General features: G+C 35.8%; 1 protein-coding gene across 2 annotated transcripts; it reads left to right on the top strand.

Moving 5' to 3' along the window:
- The first annotated feature begins 5,768 nt into the window (after window positions 1–5,768).
- Window positions 5,769–10,631, top strand: LOC107910544 (boron transporter 1). 2 transcript variants are annotated; one of them, XM_016838401.2, is made up of 13 exons: window positions 5,769–5,952; window positions 6,416–6,623; window positions 6,726–6,808; window positions 6,996–7,188; window positions 7,286–7,424; window positions 7,605–7,770; window positions 7,991–8,157; window positions 8,295–8,468; window positions 8,587–8,682; window positions 8,800–8,937; window positions 9,060–9,379; window positions 9,485–9,752; window positions 10,077–10,631. In XM_016838401.2, exons 2-13 carry the CDS (start codon window positions 6,520–6,522, stop codon window positions 10,377–10,379), a joined length of 2,151 nt encoding a protein of 716 aa, XP_016693890.1. In that variant the 5' UTR covers window positions 5,769–5,952; window positions 6,416–6,519; the 3' UTR covers window positions 10,380–10,631. The 2 variants fall into 2 exon arrangements, with proteins under 2 accessions (XP_016693890.1, XP_016693892.1); XM_016838403.2 differs by lacking the exon at window positions 5,769–5,952 and adding an exon at window positions 5,964–6,282.
- The last annotated feature ends 14,970 nt before the right edge of the window (window positions 10,632–25,601 follow it).

The raw sequence follows: 25,601 nt of genomic DNA, 5'->3' as shown, positions 1-25,601 counted from the left end.
AATTATATCGAAGTGAAATGCTTAATATCTAGTTCATGAAATGTATGTTTTATAATAAGCTCAAGGTAGGTTATAAAGTTATAAGCTTGAAAGTAAATTTTTAATATACAGACGATATGATCATAGTAGTATTAAACTTTGAAATTTTTGAATAGAAAAGTGTATTATTGTGAGTGATTTACGAATTATGGAATGAAATGAATGCATGCTTGTGAGCCATGTTCTGTTTGGTAATGCCTCGTAACCCTAATTCGGCGACGGATACAGGTTAGAGGTGTTACAGGAAATACTTACATTCGGCTTCCGCCAAAAGAAAACATAGGTCACAACCAAACGATATCAATTAAAACACAACATCATTTTGTTGTTATCATACACTCACAGATCACATAGGTTTAGGATTCACACATATACAACTCAACAAGATTTATTTACACATGCACCCGATTATCACCAAATCATACGATTCAGTAATGAATAAGACGCACATACGGATTACAAAAGATTAGAACCCACACTTGATCTATGTAGAGGATGGCTAGGGGTGGTAAACAAGGGCTGCAGAACATTGAGAGAATTAGCCGCGAGTTGCCAAAGGGATATTGCGAAGAGTTGCTGCTATCGGCTGGTGGCACACAGGGAGCGGCAGATTGCGATGCTGCTAATTGCATGCGACAGGATATGATGATTGTCGGTAACTGTCGATTGCATGTGACAAAAGTCGATGATTGCCGATGCAGAAGGTAGGGCGGCAAAAGAAAAGAATAACAAAGTAGTGTTCATTGCGAGCTTATGGATGCAAAAGAAAAAGGGAAAGGAAGAAGAGATAGGAAGGAGCAAAAAATAAAGAAAATTTGACAGAAGAGAGTTACAGCAACAAAAGAAAACAACGTGCAAAACAAAGTGGAGAATGAGGGGGAAGTGGGACGTGGGACGGAGAGAGAATTTTGAGGAATAATTTTAGAAAATTTAAATAAATATTAAACAATATCCTAAGCTATCAGATTTATCTATTAATTATCAAGATATGGTGGTTTAGAGTTTTCATTTGACCCTCCCTTTGACAGTAAGGGCAGCACAGTAGGGGAAGACCAAAAATAATTACCACTTTTGCACACAATAGGATGTAAACTTAGGATCTTAGGGAATGCTAAGACCTTACCACTGAACCAGTAAACTCATTTTTATTGGTGAGCAAACAAAAATTAAAAAGAGAAAGGAATTAAACACAAGACCTCAAACACACAATCTAGAACACTTAACCACTAAACTAAATCAATTTACTTTTTAAAAATGTACAGATAAACACAAAAATCAGAACGTGACCACTCTCTTTTGATTCACAAACTCGATTCTACTAACCTTGAATTTTGGGATGTTAATGTTATCTATAACATTGTAATTAGCTACTATAAATACTTAAATGCACTAGCTCTTAAGATACCTTTATTTAAAAAATACCAAGACTAAAGCTTATTATTACTATTATAAAATAATTATTAATATAAAAATAATTACAATAATGAGAAAAAATAATTATTGAGAACAATGATGTTCTAGTGTCACGGACCGCAGTTCAAAGCCCGTGACAAGCGCACCAAATGCATCCAATGGAGGTCTGTTGCTCAGATGGGGATCATTTGGCCTACGAGAACTGGCCCGATTCAAAGAGCTGTTGGACAGGCCTGTCACATTGAAGCCTGATGGGCCCGATAATGAAGATAGGACTAAGTAGTCTTAGAAGTTCTAATTGTACACAGCTTCTAATTCTGTAAAGTTAGAGTCTTAATTGAATACAGCTTTTAATTGTAGCCATCGGTTTTGGGGGAGCTCAACTATAAATAGAGAGCCTCCCCCTCATTTGTACTAACTCCTGAATTGTTTCATTATTCTTTGTGAATAAGAATTGAGAGCATTTACTCAAACTTTTCTCTCAAGCGTTCTTGCTTTTGTTCATCTTTCAAAGATCGTTCTTAATTCGTTCTTCCGCTGTTGTTCGTGAAAACTTTAAGGGAATTCTGTTGAATCCTTTATTGTTGCGAGTTGAGCTGACTTAGCCGTTTTTACGGTTGAATCCATTATCGGTGGAAGTTAGGCTGACTTAGGCGTTTTTAAGCCAAGAAACTGCCTAAGGCCGCACGGATGGGTGGGAAAACTCCAGGTCCGTGACAAGTGGTATCAGAGCCAAAGTTTGAACCAAGTAATATTCGAGTTGTTGGTTCAAAGGCACCGTTGGGATGTCGAAAGAAGAGTTTGAACAAAGGTGGGCGAGGAAGTCTTTGAGGGAGACAATATCGGCAGTAGAGGAACGTGTGGGTAAACTCGAGGGATCCATGGCGGATGTAAAGGAGGCACTCGATGGGGTCGAGGATCGCATAACAAACTGGGAGGAGCAGTCCAGAGACTATGTAAAGATGTCTCTTGATTCCACCATGGACAAGGTAAACGAGTTGTTTAATTCACACAGGGATAAGCTGTCGGAAAGGAATGATGCTCTCGAGGCCATGATGATGGCTTTGAAGGAGGAAACAATGGCCACGACGAAGGCTTTGAGCACAAGAATAGAGGAGCTCGAGGGAGAGCTGTCCTTGTATCAAGCAGCCGTGGGGAAAGGAGTGGCAAATGCAGCACTCAGTAATGAGGATGTCCCAAAGCCGAAAGAGTTTGTGGGGACAAGGTCTGCATGTGATGTGGACAATTTCTTGTGGAGGATGGAAAACTACTTCCGTGCCAAAGGCATCATGGAGGATGCGGTTAAGGTAAACACTGCTTCAATGTTTCTTACTGACATTGCGCTTTTATGGTGGCGAGGTAGGACCACAGATAAAAGGCAAGGTGAGATTGGGACGTGGCAAGAGTTCCAATGCGAGTTGAAGGGACAGTTTTACCCAGAATTTGCCGAGGAAGAAGCTCGGGCAAAGTTGCAAGAGATAATGCAATGGGGCACAGTGAGGGAGTATGTTCAAGAGTTCAAGGAACTCATGCTCTAAATTTCAGATGTGACCGATGAAGAAGCATTGCTTGCTTTTCAAAAGGGATTGAAGCCGTGGATCAGACAGGAGGTGGAACAAAGAGGTGTCCAAAAACTGTCGGAAGCCATGACGGTAGTTGAGTCCGTGGTGAAGCTTGGTCTAGGGAAAGACAAGCTTGGGTCTTCCAAGTCCGATGGAAGGGGCGTATGTGAAATGGATCACAAGGAAGATAGAGTTAATGGCAATGACAACGGCGACAATGGTGGTAATGGGAAACCACGAGTTGGGAAGAAGAAACCCAAGAGGAAAAGGGACAAGCTAAAATGCTTTCTCTGCGATGGTCCACACATGTTGAAAAAATGTTTGAAGAAATCCGCGCTTAAGGAGAAGCCGGTGGGTAAGGCCTTGGTACTTGGTTCGAGCGCAAGGGGTGTCGAAGCCAAGGAGGCCGAAAGCGAGAAGAAGCCAGTGGAGTGCTTCTTGTGTCATGGTTCACATAGGTTGCGGAAGTGTCCGAAGAAGTCTGTCATCGAGGGGAATGATGGAGCAGACAATGAGCCCAAGAAGCTTGGTTCGAGCAAGGGAAAAGCCAAAGCCAAGAGGGCAAAGAGGAGCAAAAAGAAGCAAGTTAAGTGCTTCTTGTGCCGTGGTCCGCATAAGTTGCGGAACTGTCCAAAGCAAGCCGGAGTCGAAAGAAACGCAACGTCTGAGCTTGGTGAGTCGTCGAATGGGCTTCCACCCAAGGAAGAGGTGAGTTTGTCATCTAACTTAGCGGATAAAGTTGCGATGAAAACAGTGAAGCTGGGACCAATGAGGCTCAAGTTGAGTGAAGTATCAGAGTTAGCCGAGTCATCGACAAGGCTTCCACCTATGGGAAAGGTAGGTGGTGCATCAGACTTTAAAGGAAAAGAAGCGATGCATGTGGGACAGTTGACCAGAGTAAATGCGACGAGCAGGACGGCTCGAGTTAAGAAGCGACAGAAGCCGAGGCAAGAATCCCAAAGAAAGGGAAAGGCTAAGGCGACGAGACGAGACCGAGGCGAATCAAGTCAGTGCCATTCAGAAGTCGCAACGAGGGCGTTGCGAGAATGGGTGGGGGAGAATGTCACAGACCGCAGTTCAAAGCCCGTGACAAGCGCACCAAATGCATCCAATGGAGGTCTGTTGCTCAGATGGGGATCATTTGGCCTACGAGAACTGGCCCGATTCAAAGAGCTGTTGGACAGGCCTGTCACATTGAAGCCTGATGGGCCCGATAATGAAGATAGGACTAAGTAGTCTTAGAAGTTCTAATTGTACACAGCTTCTAATTCTGTAAAGTTAGAGTCCTAATTGAATACAGCTTTTAATTGTAGCCATCGGTTTTGGGGGAGCTCAACTATAAATAGAGAGCCTCCCCCTCATTTGTACTCACTCCTGAATTGTTTCATTATTTTTTGTGAATAAGAATTGAGAGCATTTACTCAAACTTTTCTCTCAAGCGTTCTTGCTTTTGTTCATCTTTCAAAGATCGTTCTTAATTCGTTCTTCCGCTGTTCTTCGTGAAAACTTTAAGGGAATTCTGTTGAATCCTTTATTGTTGCGAGTTGAGCTGACTTAGGCGTTTTTACGGTTAAATCCATTATCGGTGGAAGTTAGGCTGACTTAGGCGTTTTTAAGCCAAGAAACTGCCTAAGGCCGCACGGATGGGTGGGAAAACTCCAAGTCCGTGACACTAGCATATCCTTCCTCGGCATGAATTATTTTTATTTTTTAAAAGAAATAAATTATGTTGGATTATTTTAAATGATTTTCTTGGGAACCAAAACAGGAATCACAAGCAAAAAAAAAAACCCTATCTAATGGTACAAAGACAAGGAAAAAATAAATAAATAAACAGTAAATGGATTTTTTAATAGTGTATAATATTGTATGAACAAGTTAAAAAATACTGTAGGTAGACATTCGAGATCCACCGTCGCACCGCTGGCTTACGTGGACAGGATTGGTTTTTCTATTGACCACTCAATACTTGAACTTGGACACTTTCCTTTATTTTAGAACTAATAATTTAGGTAAGTAACACATTATCCTTTTTTTTTCTTATATTAGAATAAATTTAGAATTGGTGAAAAAAAATCTAAACTAAAAATTTGTACATGATAATAATACAGTAATAATAACTTTGTTCTTGGCTTTGTCTGTGAGGAAATGCATAGGTGGTTGGCAATAAAAAAGAAATCATCTTATAATTTATGGCATGCTACTAAAAACAGTATAAAAAACAAAAATCTGCATTCAACGATTAGTATATACTAAAATACAAAACCAGACAAGTAGTTTGGATTGGTACTAAAATATCAGTTGATTAATCCATCTTCAACAACAACTATACCTTGAGGCTTGAAGTTGTTAGATTTTCGAAGAGTTCAACTCCACCATTTACTTTCGTGTTATTTGGTCATCATCTAATTGTGGATAAAATACCATCACTTCTTTTGATTACGTTAATGTCATGAATACAATATAAGTACTATCCTTTTTGGTATGCCCTGATCTCTTCAAATCCAAGATCTACAATGTTCTTTCTCCAACTTTGATATATGTTATGCTCATGATAATGATTGGATGCGATCTAAGAAAACGATAGTCATTTATCGGCCTGGTTATGGTGAGACTTTCATATATTTGTACAATTTTTGTTTCTATTTTCAAGATAAAATTTTAAAGTTATAAAAAAAAAGGGTATAATATAATAAGCTATTGAAATGCCAACCAAATTCACTATAAGAAAATGTACTGTGAGATAAGAAAAGAAAGCTACTTTCTTGGATGCTTCTTTGCAAGACAGCTTGTCATAAACTGGCATTCTCTCTCTTCATGTACATTGGACAATGAAAATATAAAACTCTCTTTTAGAAGTTTGTTATCCCTAAAAACTCTTTAGCAAGATTTATTAAAAAAAAAACCCCAACATTTTTCCTTTGGTTTTCAATTGGTGGTAAGTACTCTAAATGATCATTTTCCATTTATGTGTATAGGTTCCCCTTAAAGCTACTAACTTTGAATCTCCTGTTTTTCTCCAAACGATCTCTTGCATTTTATGCATATTCCTTGAAAGCTACTAACTTTTTTTCCCTTTCTCTGTGCTTCCTTTACTACAAGCTTTAATGCGGTAGTATATCTGTTGTGCATTGACAATATGAACTAAAGGGTTACTTTTTCTGCTACATAAACATTCAATGCTTGAATCAATTTTGAATTTGCTCAGCATTCTTATTCTGGGTTTTGAAAGTTGCCCAGAACCTTTTTCTTAAAGATTGATTTTGATGTAATGTTGTAAAGATTCTTCTTCTTCTTCTTCTTCTTTTTCTTTAGATTCTGTTAATGCTTTATGTGTACAATGTAAATCCAAGGATATTATTGAGTTGATTGTATCATATGGATTTCCTTTTTCTCGACAGATTTAAGATTGTCTGCTTCCCAATGACCAGCTTATGCATGCCATAGTAGTTCAAAGAGTTCAGTCCTTTGAAACTTAATTGCCCTAGTTTGGAAAAAATAGACAATGGAAGAGAGTTTTGTACCATTTCGTGGAATCAAGAATGACCTTGAAGGGAGACTCAAGTGCTACAAGCAAGACTGGACCAGTGGTCTCAGGGCAGGCTTCAGGTACCTCATTCTCTTGTCACCATTCATGAGTCATGACAGACATTGGAGAACTTCATATTCTGCAGGGATAACTTTTAAATAATTTTGATGTTGGCCTTGTAGGATTTTGGCTCCCACCACGTATATATTTTTTGCATCTGCAATTCCAGTTATTTCATTTGGAGAACAGTTGGAAAGAGAAACCGGTAAGAAAGTACATTTTTGTTCATGTTTTGCCACTTATTTTATTGAGTGGAGATGAAATTTTAGTCTAAAATGGAATGACAATGACCAATTGACTAATTGAGAGCTTACTGGTATATATAGTTTCCTGTGTATATTTCTTTAGGTCTCAACTGCTTCATGTTTTTTATTTTTCTTTTGTGTTAACAGATGGGATTCTCACAGCAGTTCAAACATTGGCCTCCACTGCACTATGTGGAATAATACACTCTATTATAGGAGGTCAGCCATTGCTGATCCTTGGAGTTGCAGAGCCAACTGTAATTATGTACACATTTATGTTCAATTTTGCCAAAAATAGGCCAGATTTGGGATCAGAGCTCTTTCTTGCATGGACTGCATGGTATCTTCTTTGTTTCTTGATAACAGATTGTAATTTATGCTCCTAACAATATTGCCATATGATTGATTTTTATGGAAATTTATGATATATTATGCAGGGTTTGTGTGTGGACTGCAATCTTGCTGTTCCTACTGGCTATCTTAGGAGCTTGCTCCATTATCAACAGATTTACACGTCTTGCTGGGGAGTTGTTTGGCCTTCTTATTGCAATGCTCTTCATGCAGGAAGCTATTAAGGTGAGAAACAAATAAAAGTTCTAAATTTGCTTGAAGCTTATGTGTCTTAAGCAGTCATGACTTTATTAATTTGCAGAACTTGAGTCCTTTTGTCAGTAACTACTAATTTCCGTATCTTATAACACTATAAAGTTCAATCAAACTAATTTCAAACTAGAATTGTTGAATCGGGATTACTAGGGACTTGTTGATGAGTTTCGCATACCTGAAAGAGAGAATCCAAAGTTGCTAGAGTTTCAACCTTCATGGAGATTTGCAAATGGAATGTTTGCTTTGGTTTTGTCCTTTGGCCTTCTGTTTACTGCATTAAGAAGCCGAAAAGCACGATCTTGGAGATATGGATCTGGTGAGTTTCTGTTAGTATCCTTACATGCTTTTAGTCCACTACTCCAAGATCATTTATCCAACATAAATATTACACAAGTCCTTAAAACCTTTTTTTTCACTTAATCTCCAAATTGTGTTTTTCATTTCTATCCTCGGGACCCTTGCATTATCCAATAGCTTGCATGTCGATTAAGTGTCAGCTTACTGAAATTTACTCTAATATTTTTTTTCTTCCCAAGGATCTTTGCGAGGCTTCATAGCAGACTATGGTGTGCCATTAATGATTCTGGTATGGACGGCTGTTTCTTATATACCAGCAGGAAGTACTCCAAAAGGGATTCCAAGGCGGCTTTTCAGTCCTAATCCATGGTCCCCAGGTGCATACGAAAATTGGACCGTCATGAAGGTAAATAAGTTCCTTTTTTACTTGACAACGAGTTTCTCTTTTATATAGTCTTACGTGTTTCATTAAAAGCTTCTTTCCCCCCACAAACAAATAGAGTGGCATATTGATGAATGATGATAAATGGCAAAAACCAACAGGACATGTTAAAGGTTCCAGTGCTCTATATAATTGGAGCTTTCATTCCAGCAACAATGCTTGCCGTCCTGTATTATTTTGATCACAGTGTAGCTTCGCAACTAGCTCAGCAGAAAGAATTCAATTTGAGGAAGCCACCTTCTTTCCATTATGATTTACTTCTTCTGGGATTCTTGGTAGATCCTGTTCCATCCTTTCTCCCTTTTGATATGCTCTTTGTTTTCCTCTACTTTTATTGTGTTTGGTATCGAGTCCTGCTAAACTAAAGCATGTAAATTTGGTACTTGATGGCAGACGATATTATGTGGTCTTATTGGCGTCCCTCCGGCAAATGGTGTCATTCCACAATCTCCAATGCATACTAAAAGCTTAGCTACATTGAAGCACCAGGTAATTATATCCAATTGCAGTTATGTTTTTGCATTGTCAAGTGGCTCAGCATCATTATTCATTATGTCATGATCGTGGATTTCGATAGACTAAAACTTTTTTTTTTGGTCTGCACAGTTGCTTCGAAACCGAATAGTAGAAACAGCCCGCAAATGTATGCATAATAATGCAAGCTTAGGACAAGTGTATGATAGCATGCAAGAAGCCTATCAACAAATGCAGAGTCCACTGGTTTACCAAGAACCTTCTGCTCGGGTACTGATTTTATAATGATTCCTTCACATTGACATTATTTAACCCATTTTTTATCCCCAGAAATCCACAAACCTTGATTCTGGTTGTCAAGTAACCCAGCCTAAACTTCTTTCTTTGAATAGGGATTAAAGGAACTGAAAGAATCAACAATTCAAATGGCTTCAACCATGGGAAGTATTGATGCCCCAGTTGATGAGACAGTATTTGATGTTGAGAAGGAAATTGATGATCTGCTGCCTATTGAGGTAAAAGAACAGCGGCTAAGTAACTTGCTTCAAGCTACAATGGTTGGAGGATGTCTTGCAGCAATGCCTTTCATTAAAAAGATCCCAACTTCTGTGCTTTGGGGCTACTTTGCATTCATGGCCATCGAAAGCTTGCCAGGGAACCAGTTCTGGGAGCGAATATTGTTGCTCTTCACGGCACCAAGTAGACGATACAAGTAACCTCTTAAATCCATTTACTTTACCATCTTCTAGAGCACTTGTAAATATTAACCGAATCACAATCGTTTCGCCTGCTTATTTACTCTAATAATTTGTTTCAGAGTACTGGAGGAGTACCATGCCACCTTTGTGGAAACTGTACCTTTCAAGACAATTGCAGTATTTACAATTTTCCAAACTGCTTACTTGTTAGTTTGTTTTGGTATGACATGGATCCCGCTTGCCGGGGTCCTTTTCCCATTAATGATCATGCTTTTGGTTCCTGTGAGACAATACATTTTGCCCAAGTTTTTCAAAGGGGTACACCTTCAAGATTTAGATGCTGCGGAGTATGAAGAGTCACCAGCTGTTCCATTCAGCCTTGTAACTGTAAGTTCTTAGAATTTTTAACTCCTGATTAGTCGCACAAAGAATGATTATAGAGATCTTTAGTGCTATGTTACTTAGACCTGAATATGAGTATCAGTTAAGAGTATTTGTATGCCCAATACGGGTATGTAGAGGGTCATGTCTTCATAGCTATGTCTGAATATGTCTTGGAGACTTGAAGCGCCATAGCAATAGAATGCCTTTGAAAGTTGGATGCCATATAATTTATATACATCATTGATCTATTTCTACTTGGTGGGATATTTGGCTGACCTAGATCCTATCACAAATGACGTTGAGTCAATTTTTTGTTAATGACTGCAGGAAGGGGAGCTGATTAGAACGGCTTCATTTGCCGATGATGGAGAGATTTTAGATGGAATGTTTACACGAAGCAAGGGCGAGATCAGACGCATAAGCAGCCTAAAGGTCACAAGCGCCACTGCTACACCATCCAAAGAATTTAAGGGCACTGAGATCGAGAGTCCACGTTTCTCGGAACAAGGGTACAGCCCTAGAGTAAACGAACTGAGGGCAGGCCGAAGAAGTCCTCGGAATGTTGGAAGAGGCCCATTCAGTCCAAGAACAAGTGAAGTCAGACCGTCGAATCTAGGAAAAAGTGGTTAGGAATGGACAAGTAATGGACCAAAACTGCCAAAAGAAACAGTGTAGGCAGAAAATAGATTGATAAACATGCAGGAAATCTACGACGCATTTGCCTCTACCATTCTTTTTAAGTACATGTTTTATATTCATACATTCTTTTCATCTGATCTGATCGACCAAAACTGAATGACAGAGCTAAACATGCTATTGATTAGTTAAGAAAAACAATGATGCTATGAAAAGTACATTGTAGAAATGGCATTATCGATACAATCATTCATCTGCATTTTATTTTATTTTTTTTGTAAAAAATTATTTTTATTTTGAAAAATGGGATCGACTTTTAAAATAAAAATAGAGTCGCTATTAATCTTTTTTCGATGTGTGATCGAGTCACCTTGAGATTAATTATTTTAATAAAACATTTTGATTTATTAAAATAATGATTTTGGTCTACAAAATTCGAGAAAACAGGCTCGGGGGTCCGTTACGCGCGAGGAAGGATTAGCACTTTCGTAACGCCCAAAAATTGGTACCTAATTGATTAATTAACGTCCTAATGTCGAAATTTTGAAAAGATTTTAAAATACGATCCTCTTTAAAAACCTGAATAAATCGAATTTGATGTTAAAACCTCCTTGTCCCGAAGTAATAAGATGTCACATCCAGTAAGTTAGGATACGACATTTTAACCGTCGAAACTAAGCTTGTCTCATGCAATAAAGTTTAAAAAGGATATTTGGTTATTTGGATAAAAAAATCGAAACCCAGTAAGTTAGGGCACGATTTTCTCAAAGCTCCAAAGTCCCGAATATTGCCTTATTTTTTAAAAAGTTTTCTTTTTTTTAAATTGGGGAAAATTGACGCAATATTAAAATGATGCGTAAAAACTTTGATAAAAAAACGGCAATATGAAAATACAAATAAACAATTTATAAAACACATAATGACAATTATTTAAATACTAGCATCAATAATCAAAGACCAATGAATTTAAAACAAAGAGTATAAAATAAAAAAATATCAGGAAAAATAAAATGTAAATAAATTTAAAAATAATGAATTTGAAAATGAATAATAAAAGAAAAAGAAATTTGAAATCAACAATATACAAATCAATAAATAAATTATATATAAAAAAGTAGGTAATACATGTATAAGTTTGGAATAAAAAATATATAAAAAATGAAAATAGGTAATATATAAAGTAATAATATATAAATGAGTTTAAAAATAAATAGTGTAATAAGGAATTTAGAACAAGTTATACACAAAACATCTTAAAAATAAATGGTATATAAAATAGATAGTATAAAAAAATTACAATTGATAATATATGGGAAAAAAATTTTAAAGTAAATAATCAAACAATTTAAAATGGATGATTTATAACACGAGTTTTTTAAAAAATAAACAACATGTGTGACATAATATTAAAAAACAAATAAATTATGTAATTAATGGAAGAAAATAAAAGAATGATAAGAATGGTTAAATGAATGAACAATATGTAAATAAGAAAGTTGATGTATAAATAAACGAATAAAAGTAAAAGAATAATTAATGATTAAACAATTAAATGGATAAATAAAAAAGGTTAAAAAAAACGCTTAAGTCAGCCTAGCTCTCACAATATGAAGATTCAACGAAATTCCTCCACCAAAATCCAACTCAAATGAAAGCAACTTAAAAAGAAACAAAGATGGACGAAGAACAAAATAAGAACAAGCCACAGAAAATAAGAATGCAAGAAAGGGAGAGATTTGAGTGAATGCTCTTAAGAATTGTTATTGCTCCAAACTCCAGTGTTTTACAATGAAGGGAGAGGCCTCTATTTATAGTTGAGCCTCCCCAAATCTAACGGTACAGATCAATTACATCAACGACTAAGATTAAAGGGTATCTACAAATTAAATCTCTAAGATTACAAAATCATATATTCTAAGATTGCATATCCTTGAAGATTATATTTTCATATGCGTCAAGCTTGTAAATGGATCTTCAACCTTTTCAAGTAATGGGTCATTCCGATTGGGCCAAATGATATAATTTTGGACTGGACTTGGACTTTGTTTTATTATTTTGGGTTTATTATTTTTTTGTGAGCCCGAGCTAAATTGGCCTATTACAACTGCCGCTCTTTGCTCATTGTCGTGTAACGAGAATGGAGCAAATATTATAAAAGGGTTAATTTTGCTCGGTCTTGCCGAGTTCTGACTTCTTTGAGTGCTCATCTTCTTCAAGTGGTCTCATTCCATCCCACTGCATCTTCAGGGGCATAGGAATTAGTACTTCTATCTACTCCAATGTGATTTCAGGGAGAAGAGATTTCTAGCTTCGATCTTCTTCGCTGGAACTTCAAGGAGGTAGGAATTGGCAATTTCAACCTGCTCCACTGCAACTTCAGGGAGATAAGACTAGTAACTTAAATCTGCTTCCACACTACCTCGGGAAGATAAGACTCGCCGTCTTTGATCTGGTCCACTACTGCTTAGAGAAACATGATATACAATCTTTAGCTACTCCACTACTGCTCAAGGAGACAAGGCTGGTGTTTTCGATCTGCTTCACTGCTAGTACAAGAAGACAAGATTTGTTGTTTTCAGTCTGCTCCGCTGTAAACTCAGAGAGGCAAGGCTGGTGTCTTCGATTTGCTTCGTTGTCAATACAGGAAGACAAGATCTGTTATCTTCAGTCTGTTCCGCTGTAAACTCAGGGAGATAAGACTTCACTTCAATCCGCTCCACTACAACTTTAGGGAGATAGGATTATTGGCTTTAATCTGCTCCACTGCAACTTCAGGGAGATAAGATTCGTCATCTTCAGTCGGCCCCACTACAACTTCAGGGGATAAGACTAGTTTTCTTCAATTTTAACACCAAGGAGATGAGATTCGCTGCCTTCAACTTTAATCTACTCCGCTACAATGCCAGGGAAACCAGACTCGCTACCTTTAGCTTTAATCTGTTCTACTGTAATGCCAAAGAGATAGGATTCGCTGCCCACAGCTTTAATCCGCTCCACTTCAGCTATTCTAAGTATTAACTCTAGGGAGAAATGATTCGTTGCCCTCAGCTTTAATCTGCTCCGCTTTAACACCCGGGAAATAAAATTCGCTACCTTTAGCTTTAATCTGTTTCACTGTAATGCCAAAGAGATAGGATTCGCTGCCCACAGCTTTAATCCGTTCCACTTCAGCCATTTCAAGTCTTAACGTCAGGGAGATTAGAGTCGCTGCCCTCAGCTTTAATCTGCTCCGCTACAACGCTAGGGAAACAAGATTCGCTACCTTAAGCTTTAATCTGTTCCACTTTAATGCCAAAGAGATAGGATTCGCTGCCCACGACTTTAATCCGCTCTGCTTCAACTTTAATCTATTCCGTTGTAACGCTAGGGAAATAATATTTGCTACCTTTAGCTTTAATCTGTTCCACTGCAACGCCAGGGAAATAAGATTCGCTGCATTCAGCACAGTGAGATAAGATTCGCTACCTTCAGCTTTAATCTGCTCCGTTGCAACGCTAGGGAAACAAGATTCGCTACATTTAGCTTTAATATGTTCCACTGTAACGCCAAGGAAATAGGATTCGCTGCCTTCAACTTTAATCCGCTCTACTTCAGCTTTAATATATTCCATTGCAACGCCAAAAGAATAAGAGTCGCTACCTTTAGCTTTAATCTGTTCCACTGCAACGCCAGAGAAATAAGATTCGCTGCCTTCAGCTTTAATCTACTGCAACGCTAGGGAAAAAGATTCACTGCCTTCAGCTTTAATCTGTTCCACTGCAACGCCAGGGAAAAAGATTTGCTGCCTTCAGCTTTAATCTGTTCCACTGCAACGCCAAGGAAAAAAGATTCGCTGCCTTCAGCTTTAATCTACTGCAACGCCAGGGAAAAAATATTCGTTACCTTCAACTTTAATCTGTTCCACTGTCACACCATAGAAATAAGATTCGCTGCCTTCAACTTTAATCTACTGCGACACCAAAGAAATAAGATTCGCTGCCTTCAGCTTTAATCTGCTCCACTGCCACGCCAGGGGTATAAGGTTTGCAGTTTCACTGATTTGTTCTCTAAGGAGCATGACCCTAAAGAATCCATTTTATGGGCCTATTTATGCCTAGTGATTAGGATGTTATGATCGGAATGAATCAAAATCTCATAACTAAATGTGCATACATAAATGCAAAATGTCATGAAAATGATCCCTTAATGCTTGAGTCATTATAGCTTGTTATTCATTAAGGCTTTATTACCAACACGTCAGAACGCCATCTTGTTCGGCTGGTAACACTCACATCTAACTTAACCAGATTGCCCCCACTGTAATCTTCAAGGTTCAATCCACTGTAATTTTGGGACATAAAATTTAAACCATCCTCTTCCCACTGTAATTTAGGAGTATAGGATGTGAATCCTCTCTCCCATCATTTTGGTCATTTACACTACTCTTAGGGTTTTGTACCAATGTAGAATTTTCTCTTCCAAAGAATAACATCTTCTTATTGCTTGGCAATCATTGCTTGTTTGTTCATTGAAGCTTTGTCACCAACATGACTTCTTGTCATTTTGTTCAATCAATATTTTGATAATAAAATTCGAATGGATAGTCTTATTTAGACTTTTTCTTCTTAGATATTTCAACCTTTTAACTTGGTGCGTTCTAAACAATAGCCCTGTTTCAGGTTCCTATATTATTTAAAAACTTATAGAGTAATATGCGAAACTTTCCTTGTGAAAGTTTATTAGTCTATTAATCAATATTCTAATGCAACATGCTTGCAAAAAGAATATAACGATGGATAAAATAGAATTGATTTGAGAGCATAACTCGAAATGAATAAATTATCAAGGATAGTAAGAATAAAAGAGGAATTTAATTAGGAACATGTATTTTGAAAAAGAATAAAGTATTCCAAGAACAATAAATTCAATATAAATAGTATGAAGACTAGGTGTCCCAGATATCACAGCTTGAACTTCTCTGTGCAAACCTTCTGAAGACCATTATAAGTTTGACATGTGTTTAGGAGATTTACAGTACTCTATTGATGCCCTAAGATGTTGCGTACCCTTTCCTGTTGATTCAGGCATAGCAAGATCGCCGCATGCCCCATTTTGATCAACATTTGAGTAACTTTGATCACCTCATGCCCCATTTTGATCAACATCTGAGCTGCCCTTTTCGGGTTTTCAACTCAAATCCCCTTTGGTCTCAAGACGCCCTTTGCGAGTTTTCACCTTGGTCTCTCCATTTTCTTTTCTTTTTCTTATTTTTGGTTTATTATTTTTTTATTATTTTTTTGTATTCAAAGCGCCTTTTACGGGTTTTCACCTTGGTCTCTTTTTTTTTTAGAAATCAAAACGCCCTTTGTGGGTTTTCACCTTGGTCCCTTCTCCTTCTTCAGGTGAAGTATTTCTTGATCGAATCTGAGTTTACAGGATTTGACAAGTTTTTACCATCCATCTCACTTAAGATCAAAGCTCCTCCGGAAAATGTCTTCTTTACGAAATAAGGACCTTCCCAATTTGGCATCCATTTTCCTCTAAAATCCTTTTGAATAGGAAGGATCTGTTTCAACATTAGGTCCCCCTCATGAAATTCTCTGGGATGAACCTTTTTGTGGTAGGCTCACATAATTCGCCTTTGATACATCTGATTGTGCTGAATAGCTTTTAGCCTTTTTCTTTTTATCAGGTTCAACTGATCACATCGCGATTGGATCCACTCTGTTTCATCCAACTCTAGCTTAACTAATACCTTGAGAGAAGGGATCTCAATGGGTAAAACTACCTCCATCCCGTAAACCAAAGAGAAAGGTGTTGCCCCGGTGGAAGTCTTGATAGATATTCGACAAGCAATGAGGGAAAATGGTAATTTCTCATGCCAACCCTTATAAGTTTCAGTCATTTTTCCATAATATTCTTAATATTTATTTTTGGGCGATATAATGATGAATCACGGTGTCTGATTTTGAACTGATTACAGACCTCAGCTATCGTGCTATCATTCAAGTTCAACGTATTTTTCGATACCATCTTCTCTAGAATTCTATATCAGCATATGATGACATTGGCGTATGAAGCATCCTCTACCCGTTTGATGAAGTAATTAATGATCTCAAAAATGAAGCAATGCCCATTAAAAGCCTTCGATGATGATGACATCCATGCCCCATTTTGATCAAAATTTGAGTCGTCCTTTTCGGGTTTTCAACTCAAATCCACATTTGGTCACAAAGTGCCCTTTGCGGGTTTTCGCCTTAGCCTCTCCTTTTTTTGTTCTTTTTCTTTATTTTTCCTTTTTTCATCATTTTCATTTTTCGATTTTGATTATTTTTATTTTGTTTTGATTATTTTATTTTTTAATTTTAATTTTAATTTTAATTGTAATTTTTTTTATTTTTGATTTTTTTCTCTTTTTTTTTTGAAACTCATAGGATTAGGCAAGTCATTGTTATCCCTTTCGATCAAAATCAATGTTTTTCTAAATAAAGTCTTCCACATAAGATCTTCCACTTTCATCTTGTATGCAAAAGATCTTCTTTGGTACAGGTTTTCCTCACACAGCCTTCTGGGGCGAAATTTAACTATGACGAAAGTCGTTGGATCTTTTTCTTCAATTAGGATAAAATCTAACAAAAATGCAGAGAGATGGCAACTCGACTTCAATGACAAAGCTATAATAAGTCAAAGAGAAGGTATTGCCCCGGTAAAGAATTTTCACTACATCATTCATGATGTTAATCTTGAACATACTGTAAATTTTTGATATCCTGTTGTTCAGATTACAATGTCAGTGCTTAACTCAGGCATATCCTGGTATGACTATGTGAAGATATCATTGAACTCTTGAGGTAACTCAACAAGGACTTGCTTTGTTTCTCCAGTTATGCACGTTCCCTTAAGGTCACAATCTTTATTGTCTCCTCATGAGGTGAAATTTCCTTTCCTGCTCTACCATCCTCAACAAGTCTGGAAATAGGCTACAGTCTATGTCATCTTCAAAGTTATGAGATCCCTCTAAACACATGTCTCGCTCAAAAGGAGATTCTAAATCTGTAGCAGCGTCACTCATGTGATTGATATTTGGGGACCTATAGTAGGTACTAAAGAATATACAAAAGAATGTATGAATTTATGAATAATTATTTGTACAATATGATTATGAATGAAAGAAAGACGTAGAAGAAAATCCAAAAGAATGAAAGAATATTGGCTCAAAAATGAATGCAAAGATGTATTTTATTAGAATAATGACGTTCAGACATGAGCCTATTTCACAAAGGAATTCTTATTGCCTCTAAGCTAAAAGCAACAAGTGTGTTATGAACATTACTTTAAGTAAGCTCTAAATACTATAGAGATTTCTTCTACAGTTTGATTATTTAGAACACTCCCAAGTTTATAAGGGTGGATATCTAAAAGGTCCCTTTTCAATTGTGCCTTCATATATGGCATTGATGTGAATGCCTTCCAACATTTCTTTATACATTGCATTCACCCCCTTATCAATATGATTGGGTAACGGATTTTTTGCACTGGAAGACTCATCGAATTTGACAATGCCCATATTGATGAGTCTTTCAACTATCTTCTTGAATGCGGTGTTCTATCGAGTACCCTGCGATTCCTGCATGGTATTCATACTGAGCATTTGTGTTATACCATTTAGGAAATGGGGAAAACATTGGTTTCAGGTAGAAGGGAGATACCACATGTGCGTCAAATAGGCTTTGATATAGCTCTCTATATGACATTGGTATAGACATGAACTGAGGCTTTTCTATATTTGTCCTTATGTAAGATTCTGGCTTTAAAGGGCCCTGATGGCTAGTGATCTTTGTCTTTGGCTGTGCCACAGTGATTGGTTTTGAGTAGCCCTTGTTGTACCTGCTTGCATTATCCACCTTATTTGTAACACCCCTTACCCGTATCCAACACCAGAATAGGGTACGAGGCATTACCAAAACACATACACTTGTAAACGTATTTAACCGAGTTATAAAATTTCATCAAAATTAAAACTTTCAAAATAATTAACATGTTTCTATAACTTTTCCCAATATATCCTCAAAATATTATAATCATAATAATTAGGGCCTGCGAGACCCGATACATACTCATGCAATTTAATGCTTCATTTCCATTTCATTCAATTCGCAATTTCTCATGCTCATAATTTAAATCATATCACTAGCAATTTCCATTTAATTCACGTGCAATTCAATGACATCAAATTCAAAACTAATACGTATTTACCATTTAACTCAATGTTTATTGATTATACCTTTCAATAACACATTTATGAAATTCTCAATTTAGCAATGAAAATATCACTTTAGTTTGAATAACAACATCGTCCTGATATAAATACACTACCACTTATCCATTTACTTTAATTCTTTTGGGCCCATTTGTCACTTACCATCCTTAATCAAATTAGGGAACGGTCACGGAAAATTGAGTACTTCACTTTCACTTTGCCATAGTATAACTATGGTCTTACGTATGATCACTTATCACTTGTCCCTGATCAGATAAGTGTAGCCACCTATCACTTTGTTTCTTGATCAGATAAGTGTAGCCACTTATCACTTTGTTTCTTGATCAGATAAGTGTAGCCACCTATCACTTTGTTTCTTGATCAGATAAGTGTAGCCACTTATCACTTTGTTTCTTGATCAGATAAGTGTAGCCACTTATCACTTTGTCTCTTGATCAGATAAGTGTAGCTAAAGCTATCACTTATCACTTTTCACTTGTCACTTGATCAGATAAGTGTAGCCGAAGCTATCACTTATCACTTTGTCACTTGATCAGATAAGTATAGCCGAAGCTATTACTTATCACTTTCCACTTGTCACTTGATCAGATAAGTGTAGCTAAAGCTACCACTTATCACTTTGTCACTTGATCAGATAAGTATAGTCGAAGCTATTACTTATCACTTTCCACTTGTCACTTGATCAGATAAGTATAGCCGAAGCTATTACTTATCACTTTCCACTTGTCACTTGATCAAATAAGTGTAGCTAAAGCTACCACTTATCACTTTGTCACTTGATCAGAAGTACTCAAATCCGGCGTTCCGCTCAATTTGATCATTTATTCATATATCAGGCTTACCAACATGTGTTAATTCATAAACCATTCATGGTATTATTTCATGCCAAATCATATACTGAATATACCATACACACATACTATGAACTTTATTTTCACACATGAGCTTAAACCATGACCAATAATGCACAAAAATAAGCATCATTCATATTTCATCGTTTATGAGTTATAATCAAACATATGACCATTTATACACGAATCATTCATATATTTCCCAATTTTCCTCCTCCTCCTCTCCATTCCACATCCTTAATGTGTATAACACACTTAAACAACATTAACCATAATTTCAATATTCACTAACATGTATATTCAAAGCTGTTTATCCGAGTCAGAGTCACTAAATTATTTTTATCCGGAGCTACAGAGCTCCAAATTAAGATCCGTTAATTTTCCCTGAAACTAGACTCACATATCTTCATACCATAAAATTTTCATAATTTTTGGTTCAGTCAAATAGTACAGTTTATTCTTTAAAATTTCCCCTGTTTCGCTGTCTGACAGTTCCGACCACTCTTCACTAAAAATTAATTATCTCATTGTACAGAATTCGGATGATGTTTTAGCTTGTTTCTTCTAAAAATAGACTCATTAAGGATTCTAACCATATAAACTATAACTCATAATCATTTTTGTACAATTTTTAATGATTTTCCAAAGTCAGAACAGGGGAACCCGAATTCATTCTGACCTTGTCTCACAAAATCTATTATATCTCATGATTTACAATTCCATTGCTCCCATCATTTCTTTTATAAGAAACTAGACTCAATAAGCTTTAGTTTCATATTTTATTCATCCTCTAATTCAATCTCTACAATTTTTGGTGATTTTTCAAAGTTACACTACTGCTGCTGTCTAAAACTGCTTTAGTGCAAAATGTTGATTTCCATTTTGCCCCAAATTTCACAGTTTATACAATTCGGTCCTTTCTCAATTAACCCCTCAATTAATCTAATTTTCTCAATTAGTACTTTACTAGACATTATAAGTTGTTACACAACTATTGAAATTCAGAATTTCCACATATAACTCTATCTTCAAACTCTTTTACTATTAGGTCCCAAACATTCACTTTCTATTCAATTCTTTCAATAAAATCAGCATATGAACAATTTAAAGCTCTAATTTCATGCTAAATCATCATATACTTCCAGCACATATTCATATCAACTTTCAACTTCTTTCATAAAATCAAAAACTAATGGATTTAACAAGTGGGCCTAGTTGTAAAAGTCATAAAAATACAAAAATTTCAAGAAATAGTCAAGAATTGAACTTACTTGTAATAAAAATATGAAGAACCAGCTTGAAGAAGCCCTTCCATGGTGTTTTAGCTGATGAGAATTCAGAAAAATGAAGAGAAATCTAGATAATTCCACTTGGGTCCTAACTTTATTAAGCAAATTTTGCAATTTTCCAATTTTGCCCTTAATTCTCCTTACTTTCTTGCTGATTTCATGCCTCTGCCGTCCAGCCCAAATAGACCTTGGGTCTATTTGCCTTTAAAGCCCTCTTCCTTTTATCATTTAAGCTATTTAATCATTTTCCAAAATTTTGCATTTGTTACAATTTAGTCCTTTTTGTTCAATTAATTATCGGAACTTTAAAAATTTCTTAACGAAACTTTAATACTAACTTTTTAACACTCCATGAATATTTATAAAAATATTTATGGCTCAGTTTAAAATCCCCGAGGTCTTGATACCTCATTTCGATTCTAATTATTTTAATATTTATTTCTAGTGTACTATTCACTATTTCAAAAATTTTCCTAACTTCATATTTAACTTATACTTACTAAATTAATAATATTTTCTACCCATTTGTCGAATTTAGTGATCTCGAATCACCGTTCCGACACCTCTGAAAATTCAAGCCATTACATTTTTTTTTCCGTCGGATTTGTGGTCCCGAAACCACTGTTCCGACTAAGCCTAAAATCGGGCTATTACATTATTCCTCTTCTTCCTTGGGGCTTTTACAGTATCTGAGTGCTCTATTCTCGCCTGTTTTGTTTCTATTGGATCATCAAAGACAACAGGATTGGTTAGATTGCCTCTTAGATTAGAACCTGGGCTTGTCGAGTAATTCGTCGGCGTTGATGTACCAGTCTGATATTGTTGGGGTCTGATAGTAAAGAATGCCTCTTGTGGACGTGCATCTGGCTGAACCTGGACACTTATCAGGGTAAAACTTAATGGATAATCAGGGTATTCATTATCATCCCCAAAGTGGACCACTGGGTTTTTTCCTTTTTCTAACCTTCTAGCCAATAACTGAGTTAATTGGCTCATCACATTTTTTTGGAATTCTAACATCTGATCTCTCATATCTTGTTAAAATTTGGTCAATTGCTTTTGCATCTGTATTTGCATTAGCTCCAATCTTTCCAATCTTTGGTCTATTTCTCTAGTCTTTACTCAAGTACCGTAACGATGTTTGGTTGGTCAGTTGGTTTCCAAGTTAACTGAGGAATGATTTTAATTAATTAGAATCTTTTAATAGTCTTTAATGCATATGATGTAATGTAGTGCAAATGCACGAAAGAAATGCAAAAAGAGACGTTGATTCTGGTTCAATTATTTACTAGAACAACTTTACTAGAAAATAGATATTTTTACATAAAGCGGATACATATACGGCTTCGCCCTCGATCATTCAGATATTAAGATGCATCTCGCGAATTTTTCAATAGACATCTACTAGCTCATTTTTGCTTGATCCAGGTCGCAACTCATTGCTCACTCATGCTCATGAGCTTCTTTAAAAAGGTTGGGATGTTTGACAACTCTTGAATAATCTTTGCTAACTTGAATTTTCAGGCAATGCAGCAAAGTCGTATACTCCTCTTGTTACACTTCTCACATCACGTTTTCTTGGATTATATTCGGACAACCGTATTGTCTTCTATTTTATCAAGAAATTTGTTTTCCATGACAAGCTCTCTATTTAGCAACCGAGCGTGAATCAACACATCTTTTCTATGATGAAATGCCATGCAGTCAAAATGTCATGCAGCCAAAACAAAACACAACAAGTTAGTATCAGGTATAAGCATAGAATCCAATACAATCAAGAAATAATAAAACACCTATTCGGGTATCTACTAGGGTTTGGCGCAGTTCTACCTAGGGCGAGTTCCTAAAGTTCACTATATGAGGTTTGGCTTCTAGGGCAAAGGTACCCAAACTAGCAGATTCCTCGATCCTCACCCATTATAGGCTCATATGGACCGAGTTCAGTTCAGGAGAATACATTTCCCTGTGGCTGCACGGAAATGAAAATCTCACGAAGACATAGGTACGGATGTATCCCGACACCGATCCACTATCCTGCACGGAGGTGAAAACCTCACGAAGGACTAGTTTCTCACTCCCACTTAGAGGGGTAAAATTGACCAACCTATGCAATACAAAATGCAAATACACATTAACATATTTGGACCAACCAAACAAACATATTATGATCAAAATCATGAAAATAATGCATAAGGGGGAATCGTGATTTTAAAACAAATTTTGATTTCTCGACCAAAAGACAAAAATTAATCAATTTACGGCTCGACTCTCTAACCAATCCCCAGTAGAGTCGCCAAGCTATCGAAACTATTTTTATTTTGAAAAACGGGATCGACTTTTAAAATAAAAATGGAGTCGCCACCAATCTTTTTTCGAGGTGTGATCGGGTCACCTTGAGATTAATCATTTTAATAAAATATTTTTATTTATTAAAATAATGATTTTGGTCTACAAAATTCGAGAAAACGGGCTCGGGGGTCGGTTATGCACAAGGAAGGATTAGCACCCTCGTAACGCCCAAAAATTGGTACCTAATTGATTAATTAACGTCCTAATATCGAAAATTTGAAAAGATTTTAAAATACGATTCTCTTTAAAACCTGAATAAATCGAATTTGATGTTAAGACCTTTTTGTCCCGAAGTAATAAGATGTCACATCCAGTAAGTTAGGATACGACATTTTAATCGTCGAAACTAAGCTTGTCTCATGCATTAAAGTTTAAAAAGGATATTCGGTTATTTGGATAAAAAAATCGAAACCCAGTAAGTTAGGGCACGATTTTCTCAAAGCTCCAAAGTCCCGAATATTGCCTTATTTTTTAAAAAGTTTTCTTTTTTTAAAAAATTTGGGAAAATTGACGCAATATTAAAATGATGCGTAAAAACTTTGATAAAAAAACGGCAATATGAAAATATAAATAAACAATTTATAAAACACATAATGGCAATTATTTAAATACTACCATCAATAATCAAAGACCAATGAATTTAAAACAAAGAGTAGAAAATAAAAAAAATATAAGGCAAAATAAAATGTAAACAAATTTAAAAATAATGAATTTGAAAATGAATAATAAAGGAAAAAGAAATTTGAAATCAACAATATACAAATCAATAAATAAATTATATATAAAAAAGTAGGTAATATATGTATAAATTTGGAATAAATAATATATAAAAATGAAAATAGGTAATATATAAAGTAATAATATATAAATGAGTTTAAAAATAAATAGTGTAATAAGGAATTTAGAACAAGTTATACACAAAACATCTTAAAAATAAATGGTATATAAAATAGATAGTATAAAAAAAATTACAATTGATAATATATGGGAAAAAATTTTAAAGCAAATAATCAAACAATTTAAAATGAATGATTTATAACACGATTTTTTTAAAAAATAAACAACATGTGTGACATAATATTAAAAAATAAATAAATTATATAATTAATGGAAGAAAATAAAAGAATGATAAGAATGGTTAAATGAATGAACAATATGTAAATAAGAAAGTTGATGTATAAATAAACGAATAAAAGTAAAAGAATAATTAATGGTTAAACAATTAAATGGATAAATAAAAAAGGTTAAAAAAACGCTTAAGTCAGCCTAACTCTCACAATATAAAGATTCAACGAAATTCCTCCACCAAAATCCAACTCAAATGAAAGCAACTTAAAAAGAAACAAAGATGGACGAAGAACAAAATAAGAACAAGCCACAGAAAATAAGAACGCAAGAAAGGGAGAAATTTGAGTGAATGCTCTTAAGAATTATTATTGCTCCAAACTCCAGTGTTTTACAATGAAGGGAGAGGCCTCTATTTATAGTTGAGCCTCCCCAAATCCAACGGTACAGATCAATTACAGCAACGGCTAAGATTAAAGGGTATCTACAAATTAAATCTCTAAGATTACAAAATCATATATTCTAAGATTGCATATCCTTGAAGATTATGTTTCCATATGTGTCAAGCTTGTAGATAGAACTTCAACCTTTTTAAGTAATGAGACATTTCGATTGGGCCAAATGATATAATTTTGGATTAGACTTGGACTATGTTTTATTATTTTGGGTTTATTATTTTTTTTTGTGAGCCCGGGCTAAATTGGCCTATTACATTTTTTATATCAGGTAAACACCAGGAATCAAACTCAAGACTAATTTCAACTAAGTCTTGAACACAAGTCCTTTACACCTTCACCGCATCTGCACAAAAATCCTGAAAAACTAAATTGAACCTGACGCAATTCAACTTGATCATGTTTAAATTCAAATCTCAACCTTTTGAATAAAATCATTTCATTGTGTAATCAGCTCAAATAAAAAATCGACTCGGTTATTTCATGCGGCCAAACTCCTTGGAGACGATACGAACAATGGTAAATTCTCTTTCAATGTTAGAAGTGAAACGTGAAAGTTATGTCATGAACTGAAATAACTAGTTATTATGGACCAAAATGATTTACTGTTCCATTCATCTTCGTGATAGAGGGTAGAAAGAGCGTAAACGACCTCTATGAGGCTTGCACTTTTCCCAAACAATGATTCGATAAGACACCCTGTAGGAACATTATAGCTGAAAATGAGAAGCATTCACAACACGAGACATCTATTTTTTATTATATAGGAACATGGGTGTGGTGACTTTCAAGATTACAGCATTTGACCATTGGGACCTTGCAGGAAATATCTTCCATATCTCACTTCCCTAAGGGATGTATTTGTAGCTCACTTAGCATGCAGCAACCCATTTGAGCACAGCATGAGAATATTATCACATTCTAAAACAAAATATAACCTGGCATGC

Source organism: Gossypium hirsutum, chromosome D02 (assembly GCF_007990345.1).
Source record: "Gossypium hirsutum isolate 1008001.06 chromosome D02, Gossypium_hirsutum_v2.1, whole genome shotgun sequence".
Lineage (NCBI taxonomy): Eukaryota > Viridiplantae > Streptophyta > Magnoliopsida > Malvales > Malvaceae > Gossypium > Gossypium hirsutum.
The sequence above is the reverse complement of the archived record's forward strand: the minus strand, read 5'-3'. Positions and strand labels throughout refer to the sequence as shown.

Excerpts from the sequence above, each read along its gene's own strand:
- LOC107910544 (XM_016838401.2), top strand. The coding sequence starts at position 6,520 with ATGGAAGAGAGTTTTGTACCATTTCGTGGAATCAAGAATGACCTTGAA. Across the intron at positions 6,624-6,725 it reads GGTCTCAGGGCAGGCTTCAG|GATTTTGGCTCCCACCACGT; the intron begins GTACCTCATTCT and ends TTGGCCTTGTAG. Across the intron at positions 7,189-7,285 it reads TTTCTTGCATGGACTGCATG|GGTTTGTGTGTGGACTGCAA; the intron begins GTATCTTCTTTG and ends TATATTATGCAG.